Source organism: Heterodontus francisci, chromosome 5 (assembly GCF_036365525.1).
Source record: "Heterodontus francisci isolate sHetFra1 chromosome 5, sHetFra1.hap1, whole genome shotgun sequence".
NCBI classification, from domain to species: domain Eukaryota; kingdom Metazoa; phylum Chordata; class Chondrichthyes; order Heterodontiformes; family Heterodontidae; genus Heterodontus; species Heterodontus francisci.
Genome location: NC_090375.1, coordinates 174226633 through 174238819, shown reverse-complemented (window position 1 = coordinate 174238819; position 12187 = coordinate 174226633). Strand labels below are relative to the sequence as shown.

Sequence of the window (12187 nt, the reverse complement as noted above, 5' to 3'; positions counted from 1 at the left end):
ACAGCGCCTGTGGAAAGAGAAAAAAAAAAGTTAACGTTTCAGGTCGGCAATCTTTCATGTGAACTGAGCGACAGTCTTAATAACAGTGGAGTGACGATAGCGGACGTCCCCTTAGGCTGAATTCACGGGCGTGTAGCAGACTGATTGAACATTTGTTGTTTTCTTAATCGTTTGCCCGACCAAATATATATCAAAGTAGTCAAAAAAAGCCAAGAACTAGGGAAGCTTTGTATCTAAGTGATAGGACACGGATTGTGGGAGTATTGTTTGTTCATGCCTAAAGGTTTTGTCTGCAGCTCCATAGCAACCCAGTCCGGCACAAAGCATCAGCTCTTATTTGTTTTCACATGTCCAGCTTAGCCAACTGAACCGACCGATATCCGAAAGGCTCCGAGAGGTAGAATCGTTAGTTGAAATCGTCCCTCTCTAACGCGGATTTTTTCGCAGGGCAAATTCCAGCCTTGGCCAAGGTGACGACCATTGACTCTCCTCTCTATCAACACTTCGCCTACAGCCTGATTTTGTTCTGAAACCAGACTGTGCCAATGGAGCAGGGAAACACATCACCAGACAAATTAACGACTGGTATGACGGCACAGATCGCCTTGTAGGATTTGAGCTCTGAATGCCGCGGTTTGCACAGCAGTCTATTTCAGTGTAAGGCGAAGAGTTTGACATACTGAATGAATGTTGAAGATCACAAGTTTGTATAGCACAAGCCTATTCCTGTATTTGTAACTCAAGCGGGGAAATGTGATCTTTTATTCTACCTGCCTTAGTTGGTGCATTGAGTAAAATATAGTCTTGCAGCATTTGCAGTGAGATAAGTTTCAGGAACTCTGATAATTTGTAAAGGAAGGGGTATCTGAGTAAAGGCATTTTGGAAGACATTCCCAATATTTGTTACCAACTTGTATTAACTGAAAATGTTTATAAACGTAGTTTATAAAGTTAGTTAGTTCATCAGCGAGGTTATGTGGATGACATTATACACATCTTACCTTGGAATTCTTTATTTTTCAGAACCTCCTAATATAACAGTGGATTATTTTGTAAGTACGTGTATTGACTGAAGGTGAAGTTATATGTGTTGAGTGAATGTATCTATCTCGTTGGAGAGTGCCTTTCTCGGCACTACAACGAGCGTCTTTGTATTTGCCTCTGGAGGGAAGGCTGGTGACCTGAAGAGGTCGGTAATTGTTCATACAGTGGAAGCCTTTCATTATAAAATTCACGCTTTCTTCCAACTAAGTGGTTTAATACTGGTCAATTAAAATTTACTGAGTATGCTTGTAAGACTAGGATGGAAAAATACATTTTAAATTGCTAATTTAGAGCTGAGTTGAACCTGTTTGGTTATATTTAAAGAATGTTAAAGAAATTCAAAATGTAAAGCAGCATGTTTTGACTGCAGGTGCATTTCGCTAAAGGGTGTTCATTCCGATTCACCATTCTTGCATTTTTTTTAAGGGTTAAGGGAAAAATCAACTTCCGTTGCGCATACTGACAGTGCGAATTTCAGTGATATATCATTTTGATGTAGTTGTAAAGCAGTAGTATAGAATGGATTTTTTTTTAAAACTCAGTGCAACACAATGCGGATCCGAACGCGCGAAAATGAAGGGACACAGTACTGATGAGCAGAAGTAGTAATTATATGTTGGTGAATTCTACAATGACCTACAATGTACCTTAGTATTGTAAATGGGAAATAGACTGGCAGGACTCGGAGTTTCTAGTTTGATAATGATAATAAATAGTTTGTAAATATAGGAAAACAAAATGCGACAAAGACATGAGAGATCGTCCCGAATCTATGGAATCAGATGTATTACCCTATAGCTATCACGGATTGAGTAATGACCAGACTCGTATTTTTATTTGAAGCGCAAGTCTAGATCCGATCTCGACATTATTAATATCCAACAACAACTTGTATTTGTATGACAGCTGTAATGTTGAAAAGCATCCCAAAATATTTTACAGAGGCGTAAGAAAAATAATAGAGCCGAACCAAATAAGGAGATATTAGCAGAGGTGACCAAAAATACATTACGAAGTTAGGGTTTCATGAGGGTGTTAAAGGAAGAGAGGGAAATGGAGAGGTGGAAGGGTTCAGGAAGGTAGTTCCAGAGGGGAGGAAGTGGCTTACGTGGTTGAAAGTCCAGTCATCAATATTGGGGTGTAGGGCAGGTGAAAGCATAGTTTTTTGGATAGGGACCTTCAACATATGTTAGGTCCTAATTTACAAATTTACAAATTTAAGGGGGCTCAATACCGGTTTTAGGCATCCACCAATTTAGCAGTGGGACCAACATTTGTGCAGATTGGGCGTATTGCATATCACTGTTAAATTGGTATGCATTGTGCCTGTTCTACGTTACAAAAATGGACACATTGCAAATCAATTTCTACCCCATTATGTTTTCTCTGCATTCATTGTAGTCCAAACTTGCCTTCAATGAATTGATGACACAAATAGAAATAAATGAGAATGATATGCTAGCCATTGCAAAGATGTGGTTGCAAGGTGACCAAGGCTGGGAACTAAATATTCAAGGGTATTTGACATTCAGGAAGGATAGGAAGAAGAGAAAAGGAGATGGAGTAGCTCTGTTAATAAAGGATGAGATCAGTACAGTAGTGAAAAATGATCTTGGCTCGGGAGATCACGATGTAGAATCAATTTGGGTGGAGATAAGAAATAGTAAAGGAAAGAAGTTACTGGTGGGAGTAGTTTACAGGCTCCCTAACAGCAGCTACACAGTAGGACAGAGTATAAATCAAGAAATTATGGGGACTTGTAAGAAAGGTATGACAATAATCATGGGCAATTTTAATCTTCATATCAATTGGATGAATCAAATTAACAAAGGTAGCCTGGAGGATGTGTTCATAGAATGCATTCGAGACAGTTTCTTACAACAATACATTCTGGAACTAACCAGGAGCAGGCTATTGTAGACCTGGTCGTGTGTAATGAGACATGATTAATTAAGGCTGTGTTTGCTGACAATGCAACCCACTAGGTGGCGCTGCAGTGGCACATGTGCAAATGCAGCCTGTGCCACTAAAACATCACAGTCTGCGACATCAGGCAGCAGGACTAAAGATGGTGCTGCTCAAATAATCACACAAAGGCAACCTAAACACATGGTAGCACACAATGGCCGGAGGGAGAGCGTGAGCGGGCCGGGGAGGGAGGGAGTGAGCGAGCAGGCGGGGGGGAGGAGGAGAGCACACCCACCACCACAAAGGTCTTTGGCTGCGCTTTCCCCGCTTCCGCCCACCCCCACTTCCCCCAACCTCGCTCTCTACCAGCGTTACGCGATGGCATCATCTGCACATGCGCCAACCAGTCCTGGCAATGCGGAATGCAGCGCATGTGCAGAGAGTAGGAGCCAATCTGCACATGTGCGCAGACTGGCGAAGTCTGATGACATCAGCTGCCAGCTGCGTTGTCAATAATCACTTTGATTAATTAATCGCCTCATAGTAAAGGATCCTCTAGGCAAGAGTGATTATAACATGATAGCATTTCACATTCAGTTTGATGGTGAGAAATGTAGGTCCGAAACTAGTGCCTTAAATTTAAATAAAGACAATTCAAAGGTATGAAGACAGAGTTAGCTAAAGTGGACAGGGAAATTAGGTTAAAAGGTAAGACAGTAGAGAAGTAGTGGCAGACATTTGGGGAGATATTTCATAACTCTCAACAAAGATATGTTCCATTGAGAAAGAAAGACTCGATGAGAAAGATACACCATCTGTAGCTAACTAAGGAAGTTATGGGTGGTATCAAATTGAAAGAAAAGGCGTACAATGCTGCGAAGATTAGTGTTAGGCCCAAAGATTGGAAACATTTTAGAAATCAACAAAGGATGACGAATAAAATAATAAATTGGGAGAAATTCGAGTATGCGAGTAAATTAGCAAGAAATATAAAAACAGACAGTGAAAGCTTCTGCAAGTAGACAATTCGACTGGGGAATTAATAATGGGAAACAAGAAAATGGCAGAGACTTTGAACAAGTATGAACAAGCTGTATTCACAGTAGAAGAGACAAAAAGCATCCTAAGATTAGTCGTAAATCAAGAAGTGAAAGGGAGGGCAGAAATTAAAACAATCACTATCACAAGAGAAAAAGTACTGGGAAAACTGACGGGACTAAAGGCTGACAAGTCCCCTGACCTGATGGCCTGCATCCTAGGGTCTTAAATAATGTGGCTGCAGAGACAGTGAATGCATTGGTTGTAATCTTCCAAAATTCCCTAGATTCTGGAAAGGTCCCAGTGGATTGGAAAACCACAAATGTAACACCTCTATTCAAGAAAGGAGGGAGACAGAAAGCAGGAAACTATAGGCCAGTTAGCCTGACATCTGTCATAGGGAAAATGCTCGAGTATTATTAAGGAAGTAGTAGCAGGACATTTAGAAAATCATAATATAATCAAGCAGAGTCAACATGGTTTTATGAAAGGGAAATTCTGTTTGACAAATTTATTAGAGTTCTTTGAGGATGTAACAAGCAGGGTGGATAAAGGAGAACCAGTAGATGTAGTTTATTTGGATTGCCAAAAGGCATTCAATAAGGTGCCATGTAAAAGATTACCACACAAGATAAGAGCTCATGGTATTGTGGGTAATATGTTAGCATGGATAGAGGATTCGCTAACTAACAGGAAACAGAGTATCGGGATAAATGGGGCATTTTCAGGTTGTCAAACTCTAACAAGTGCAGTGCCACAGGGATCAGTGCTGGCGCCTCAACTATTGATGAGTTGAATGAACGGACTGAGTGTATTGTAGCCAAATTTGCTGACAATACAAAGATAGGTAGGAAAGCAATTTGTGAGGATGACACAAAAGTGGCTGCAAAGGAACATAGCTAGGTTAAGTGAGTGGGTAAAAATTTGGTAAATGGAATATAATGTGGGAAAATGTGAGATTGTCCACTTTGGCAGGAAGAATAGAAAAGCAGAATATTATTTAAATGGGGAGAGAGTGCAGAATGCTGCGGTACAGAGAGATCTTGGGTGTCCTTGTACATGAATTACAAAAGCCTAGCATGCAGATACAGCAAGTAATTAAGAAGGCAAATGGAATGTTGGCTTTTATTGCAAGGCTGATGGAGTATAAAATTAGGGACATCTTGCTACAACTGTACAGGGCATTGGTGAGACTGCACCTAGAGTATTGTGTACAGTTTTGGTCTCCTTACCTAAGGAGGGATATACTTGCATTGAAAGCAGTTCAGAGAAGGTTCACTAGGCTGATTCCTGAGATGAAGGGGTTGGCTTATGAGGAAAGGTTGAGCAGGTTAGACCTATACTCATTGGAGTTTAGAAGAATGCGAGGTGATCTTATTGAAACACTTAAGATTCTGAGGGGGCTTGACAGGGTAGATGCTGAGAAAATGTTGCCTCTCGTGGGGGAATCTAGAACAAGGGGGCACAATTTAAAAATAAGGGGCCTTCCGTTTAAGACAGAGATGAGGAGGAATTTCTTCTCTCAGAGGGTCCTTAATCTTTCAAATTCTCTTCCCCAGAGAGCAGTGGAGGCTGGGTCATGGAATATATTCAAGGCTGAGTTAGACAGATTTTTGATCTACAAGGGAGTCAAGGGTTATGGGGGGCCAGCAGGAAATTGGAGTTGAGGCCACAATCAGATCAACCAAGAATAGCAGTGCAGTCTCAAGGGGTTAAATGGCCTATTCCTGCTCCTATTTCTTATGCTCTCATGTTCTTATGTGTCCAATTGCCACACACACACACACACTTCAGGCTCATGTCACTGGATGGCAGCTAGTAACAGGAACCCTCGCTGGGGTTCTTTTCCTTAAGTCAGAAAGACTAAAACCACTAAGTATCAAGAATAACTTTATTGCTCTAAAATTATTGCAATATTTATATAAATTTTTGGAACAGGTGAAATTTTGTGCTTATCAAGAGTAGTCATTTTAATTTCAAATACAGCTAGCTGTGAGGTAAAGCTCCCTGCGCTCTGCCACAACAATGTACTTTAGCCCCAATCTCAGAAAAACAACATTTATTTCCACTTACTACACTATCTAATCTTGTGAGCTCTCTGAGAAAGATTGCTAATTAGTACCAAGTTAAGGCGAGGCTTCTAATGCAGGCCAGGAATCACAACTGGACTATCAAAATTCATTTTGCATAGGGGAGGCTTCCATTTTATTAACCTGGGCTGGATTGAATCCATGTCTCAAAAATGAAAGGATATTTCTAACCTGTTGCACCACTTTGACTCTCTCTAAGGTATCGACTTAAAAAAATTCTAAATGTAATTTTCTCTCTGCTTGTATTCTGTTTCCCTATTTGGTCCTTTAATATTTACTATTTTAACTTGTATATTTTTAGTTTTAGAGATACAGCACTGAAACAGGCCCTTCGGCCCACCGAGTCTGTGCCGACCATCAACCACCCATTTATACTAATCCTACACTAATTCTATATCCCTACCACATCCCCACCTGTCTCTATATTTCCCTACCACCTACCTATACTAGGGGCAATTTATAATGGCCAATTTACCTATCAACCTGCAAGTCTTTGGCATGTGGGAGGAAACCGGAGCACCCGGAGGAAACCCACACAGACACAGGGAGAACTTGCAAACTCCACACAGGCAGTACCCAGAATTGAACCCGGGTCGCTGGAGCTGTGAGGCTGCGGTGCTAACCACTGCGCCACTGTGCCGCCCAATAGTATATGTACAACTACAGTCCATTTTGTTTTATTTTGTACATTATTTCTTTGTTTTATTATTTAAAAACAAATATTACCGATTTTTGAGTGCCTCAAATAGCCTGCCCTGCATTCTATAATTTGGTCTCAGATAAATAAACATCAGCCCTTGATTAGCTGAAAACCAGTTCCAAAGACCAGTTTTCCATCCAATTAAAACACTAACCAGGGCAAACAATAAAGAATCTAGAATCACTAAGTGCACAAGATAATTCTCCAGTAGCCCAGGGAAATGGGCATTCCGAATAAAATGACCCAAAGTCAAAAACCATAAGTAAAATATTAATAATAAAGAGACAAAACAAGAGTATATATTGTATATATATTATCATATGTAATTGAGGGGAAATCCTTGCCAAAAGATTTAGCAGCACCTTCTGTTCCTGAGGCTATTTGAATTGATTTACCTCTTCACCAGCTGGGTAGTAATCTGGCAGGATGGTTGCAATCAATGGCATGAAAATCGGCAGGTTCTATAAAGGGTGAGACAATCCACTTTACCAGATTACTTATCTACCAATGTAAATGAAAATCTACCCTGAGTTGTTATGATATAAAATGCACTGCCTGAAAGAGTGGAGTAAGAAGATTCTTTTTAGAACATTACAGCGCAGTACAGGCCCTTCGGCCCTCGATGTTGCGCCGACCTGTGAAACCATCTGACCTACACTATTCCATTTTCATCCATATGTCTATCCAATGACCACTTAAATGCCCTTAAAGTTGGCGAGTCTACTACTGTTGCAGGCAGGGCGTTCCACGCCCCTACTACTCTCTGAGTAAAGAAACTACCTCTAACATCTGTCCTATATCTATCACCCCTCAACTTAAAGCTATGTCCCCTCGTGTTTGCCATCACCATCCGAGGAAAAGGACTCTCACTATCCACCCTATCTAACCCTCTGTTTATCTTATATGTCTCTATCAAGTCACCTCTCCTCCTCCTTCTCTCCAACGAAAACAACCTCAAGTCCCTCAGCCTTTCCTCGTAAGACCTTCCCTCCATACCAGGCAACATCCTAGTAAATCTCCTCTGCACCCTTTCCAAAGCTTCCACATCCTTCCTATAATGCGGTGACCAGAACTGCACACAATACTCCAGGTGCGGTCTCACCAGAGTTTTGTACAGCTGCAGCATGACCTCGTGGCTCCGAAACTCGATCCCCCTACTAATAAAAGCTAACACACCATATGCCTTCTTAACAGCCCTATTAACCTGGGTAGCAACCTTCAGGGATTTATGTACCTGGACACCAAGATCTCTCTGTTCATCTACACTACCAAGAATCTTCCCATTAGCCCAGTACTCTGCATTCCTGTTACTCCTTCCAAAGTGAATCACCTCGCACTTTTCCGCATTAAACTCCATTTGCCATCTCTCAGCCCAGCTCTGCAGCCTATCTATGTCCCTCTGTACCCTACAACATCCTTCGGCATTTTCCACAACTCCACCAACCTTAGTGTCATCCGCAAATTTACTAACCCACCCTTCTACACCCTCTTCCAGGTCATTTATAAAAATGACAAACAGCAGTGGCCCCAAAACAGATCCTTGCGGTACACCACTAGTAACTAAACTCCAGGATGAACATTTGCCATCAACCACCACCCTCTGTCTTCTTTCAGCTAGCCAATTTCTGATCCAAAGTTCTAAATCACCTTCAACCCCATACTTCCGTATTTTCTGCAATAGCCTACCATGGGGAACCTTATCAAACGCCTTACTGAAATCCATATACACCACATCCACTGCTTTACCCTCATCCACCTTCTCGAAAAACTCAATAAGGTTTGTGAGGCACAACCTACCCTTCACAAAACCGTGCTGACTATCGCTAATGAACTTATTCTTTTCAAGATGATTATAAATCCTGTCTCTTATAACCTTTTCCAACATTTTACCCACAACCGAAGTAAGGCTCACAGGTCTATAATTACCAGGGCTGTCTCTACTCCCCTTCTTGAACAAGGGGACAACATTTGCTATCCTCCAGTCTTCCGGCACTATTCCTGTCGACAATGACGACATCAGGATTCAATAGTAACTTTCAAAAGGGAATTTTATATACATTTGAAAATGAAATATTAGTAGGGCTGTGGGAAAAGGCAAGGGAGTGGGTCGAATTGGATAGCTCTTTCAGGGAGCTGTCATAGACACAATGGGCTGAATGGCCTTCTGTGTTGTATGATTCTATGACCCTATGATTTACTAAGTCTACTGAAGATGTTTTGTCATCAATTAAAAAGTTGACAGAAAGGCTTTAAAAATATCTAAAGTTCAGTTTGAATGCCACCCTGATTTATGGATGAAAACCCTCCTCTTTCTGCTACTGGTGACATGGGCAATCTTAGCTTTGGTCAATCCTGATTTGCAATAAAAATGCTACACTGACGTGTCAGAGGATATTCTTCTGAGGTTCGGGTTAATTGTTAAATGCTGGAACAGTATTTAACACATACTACAGGTGACGGTGCTTGCATTGATGTTTATTTTCTCTATTGTTCCATTTTTAGTGTATGCACTGCATGGATTGAAAAGGTGGGAAACAGTTCAATTTTCCAACACTGATAGCCCACATTTTGATGCACAAAAAATTCCTTTTAGGAATGTTACATTCTAAAAGCCACATTTAATCTTTCATGGGTGTCCATTATTTACTAATTGAGAAATCTGTGTGAAAGGCCATGGTCCATAGTGCCAGACATGACCATGGTTGGAAAGCGTAGGAAAGAAAATGCACTGCCTGAAAGAGTGGAGGAAGAAGATTCAATAATAACTTTCAAAAGGGAATTTTATATGCATTTGATACACATGGGCGGCACAGCGGCGCAGTGGTTAGCACCGCAGCCTCACAGCTCCAGGAACCCGGGTTCAATTCTGGGTACTGCCTGTGCGGAGTTTGCAAGTTCTCCCTGTGACCGTGTGGGTTTTCGCCGGGTGCTCCGGTTTCCTCCCACCACCAAAGACTTGTAGGTGATAGGGTAAATTGGCCATTGTAAATTGCCCCTAGTGTAGGTAGGTGGTAGGGAATATGGGATTACTGCAGGATTAGTATAAATGGGTGGTTCTTGGTCGGCACAGACTCGGTGGGCCGAAGGGCCTGTTTTAGTGCTGTATCTCTAAATTAAATAAAATAAAATGAATCTCACATCTTATTTCTTTTACTAATTCTTATTTTTCCATTTCTAGGAAGACTACTTGCTAACAGATAACCTATTGGTGGATTATTTCAATGTGTTTCTCAGTCTACTGGTAAGTGGTTTCTTGATTAAATACAGTGAAATCTGTATAAACAGACACTCACAGAAAATCACCTGCAAAAAAAGGACATTTATTCAGAGACACAAATAACTTGCATGATAAAATATACAAGAGGCACTCTGTCACCACAGACACTTGCAAATTATGAGCAACGGACAGCTTTCAAAGCAGCAAGCTCTTTTACAATTTTAAGCATGGGACACGCAGGCCAGCGCAAGCCTGCAGTGTATTTTGTGAAGGCAATGGCTGTTGTAGAAAGGGGAGCTCTTTACCCAGAATCTGTGGAAGTGTAGAAACCATCCTATCTCTGGGATTGAATACTTATAGCTCTGTCCCAAGGATAGAGCAGTTTCTCTATGGTTTTAGGGCCAGGTGAGGAGAGGGTCTCAGGCTCCCCTATTGCCCTTCCTCTTATTTGACCACAACAGGGTTTATTCCTTTTAAACAATGGTTGTGCTTACCACCTCTGTGAGTGTTTTATCTTATTCCTTTACTGTGATTATGAAAGAACCAATCAGACAGGTTTTCTTGAGTTTAAACAAGAAAGAGGTAAGCTACTTAACTTACACTTAACACTCTAACCTGATTTAAAAATACTAAAACATATGCTACACATTCATGTGAAAATCACACACATACAATTAGATTACTGGAGGGAAAGTAGATTTGGTGGTAGGATTAAAGTCCAGAATAAATGGAACTTAAATAAAGTCTGTAAAGTGGATGATCCAGTAGTCCTTAGCTGAAGTTGTATTCTTGAAGTCCTCGCTGGTCAAAGTGCACTTTGGTTGCCCTGCTTTGCTCGGGGTTGCTTGAAGGCAGAATTGCAGTTGGCTCTCTTCCTCTTATTGCTGACTGTAGCAGTCTGTAGGCTTGTAAGATCCCCCAGTCGCAGACAGTTTTCAAACTTGATGTTTTCTGGGGAGAGAGAAAGAAGAGATAGAGAATGGGGAGCACACAGCTTTCTGCTCCTGCATGCTCTGTTACCACTTGTCTTCTGTCTGTGTAACAAAACTTCTCATTTCTTCAGAGATGAACAGGCGGTCACATGGTTCTCTCAATCCCCTTTGTTTCGAATGAGGTTTTTCTGGAATCTTCTAATGAAATTCAAGGTTCTACATGCCCCAGAATGTCCATTTACACTTGGAGAGGGTTGGTTCTTTCAAAGTCAATGTGTGAGGATGACCTTGACTGTTGTGCTAATGAAGCCATTTTAGGTAATTCAATTACTTAGAACAAACTATTGGCCTGGTTGGGCTTCTTGTTAGACTTTTTGTCTCCAGTTCAATCTCTGGTATTTCAGATGTAAATGACAGTGGCCATCTTGGCTGCTAGTGTTTTAAACGTTACTGTAGGGTTTTTTCCCATTAAAAGTCTAATGTAAGCTTCCAACTGATGAAATTAATGTTTCCATTTGGCAGAGAGGGTTTTCCTGACAATGGGTAAAGAACTCCACATGCATATATTGACTTCACCTGAATCAAGGGCAGCACTTGTGAACAATCAAATGGGCATCTTCTCCTGCCCCACTGCTGTATCCATGTATTCTTTCAGCTCCTGACCCTACCATCGTATTCTTTCTTTTGGCTTTTGATGGTGGATCTGCTTCTTTGAGGAGTTTTGGCTTTGGGGAGTGAAGGTGCTTGGCTGTCCCAGGTCTATCTGTCTCTCTGCTGCTCTATAGTGTGATGGACAGGCCTGTGAGTCCCATTTTTCTGTCAGTCTTCCTGCAGATTCACTGCTCAACCAGAAAACGGCAGTTTCACTCCTACACATAACGTGACCTATTGTGCTTTCCCTCCCAAATTTGCTCAATTCGTTCGAAAACTTGCCTTTTCCAGCTTCAATATTTCAGCACAACTGCTTTTATTGTCCTGTGATTGCCCTAATGTTGGTAAGCAGAACTGAGAAACACAATTCATTACTAAAGTTACACTTTGCTCCAAGTGAGAAATGAAACTGTAAGGTAGACTGCAAAACTGTTACGTGAACATTAGCCAAATGCTGGTGAGTGGGAGGGGGTTCTTAGCATTGTTATAGGTGATTAGGTCCTGATCATAATCTCAGCTGCTGCTTCAAGGTTGTTGGTAAATTTTTTTATGGTACCTACAACAACAATTTTGAAAATAAGGACCTCGGCAAAAAAATGGACAGCTG

At 41.2% G+C, this 12187-nt stretch overlaps 1 protein-coding gene across 1 annotated transcript in view; it reads left to right on the top strand.

The window, feature by feature from the left end:
• The first annotated feature begins 140 nt into the window (after positions 1 to 140).
• Positions 141 to 12187, top strand: part of LOC137370296 (regulator of G-protein signaling 22-like) — a 163844-nt gene continuing 151797 nt past the window's right edge. Inside the window, exons 1-3 of the mRNA XM_068032675.1 lie at positions 141 to 585; positions 1024 to 1052; positions 9959 to 10021. Coding sequence (XP_067888776.1) covers positions 546 to 585; positions 1024 to 1052; positions 9959 to 10021 — 132 coding nt within the window. The 5' untranslated portion in view covers positions 141 to 545. The remainder of the gene's footprint in view (positions 586 to 1023; positions 1053 to 9958; positions 10022 to 12187) is intronic.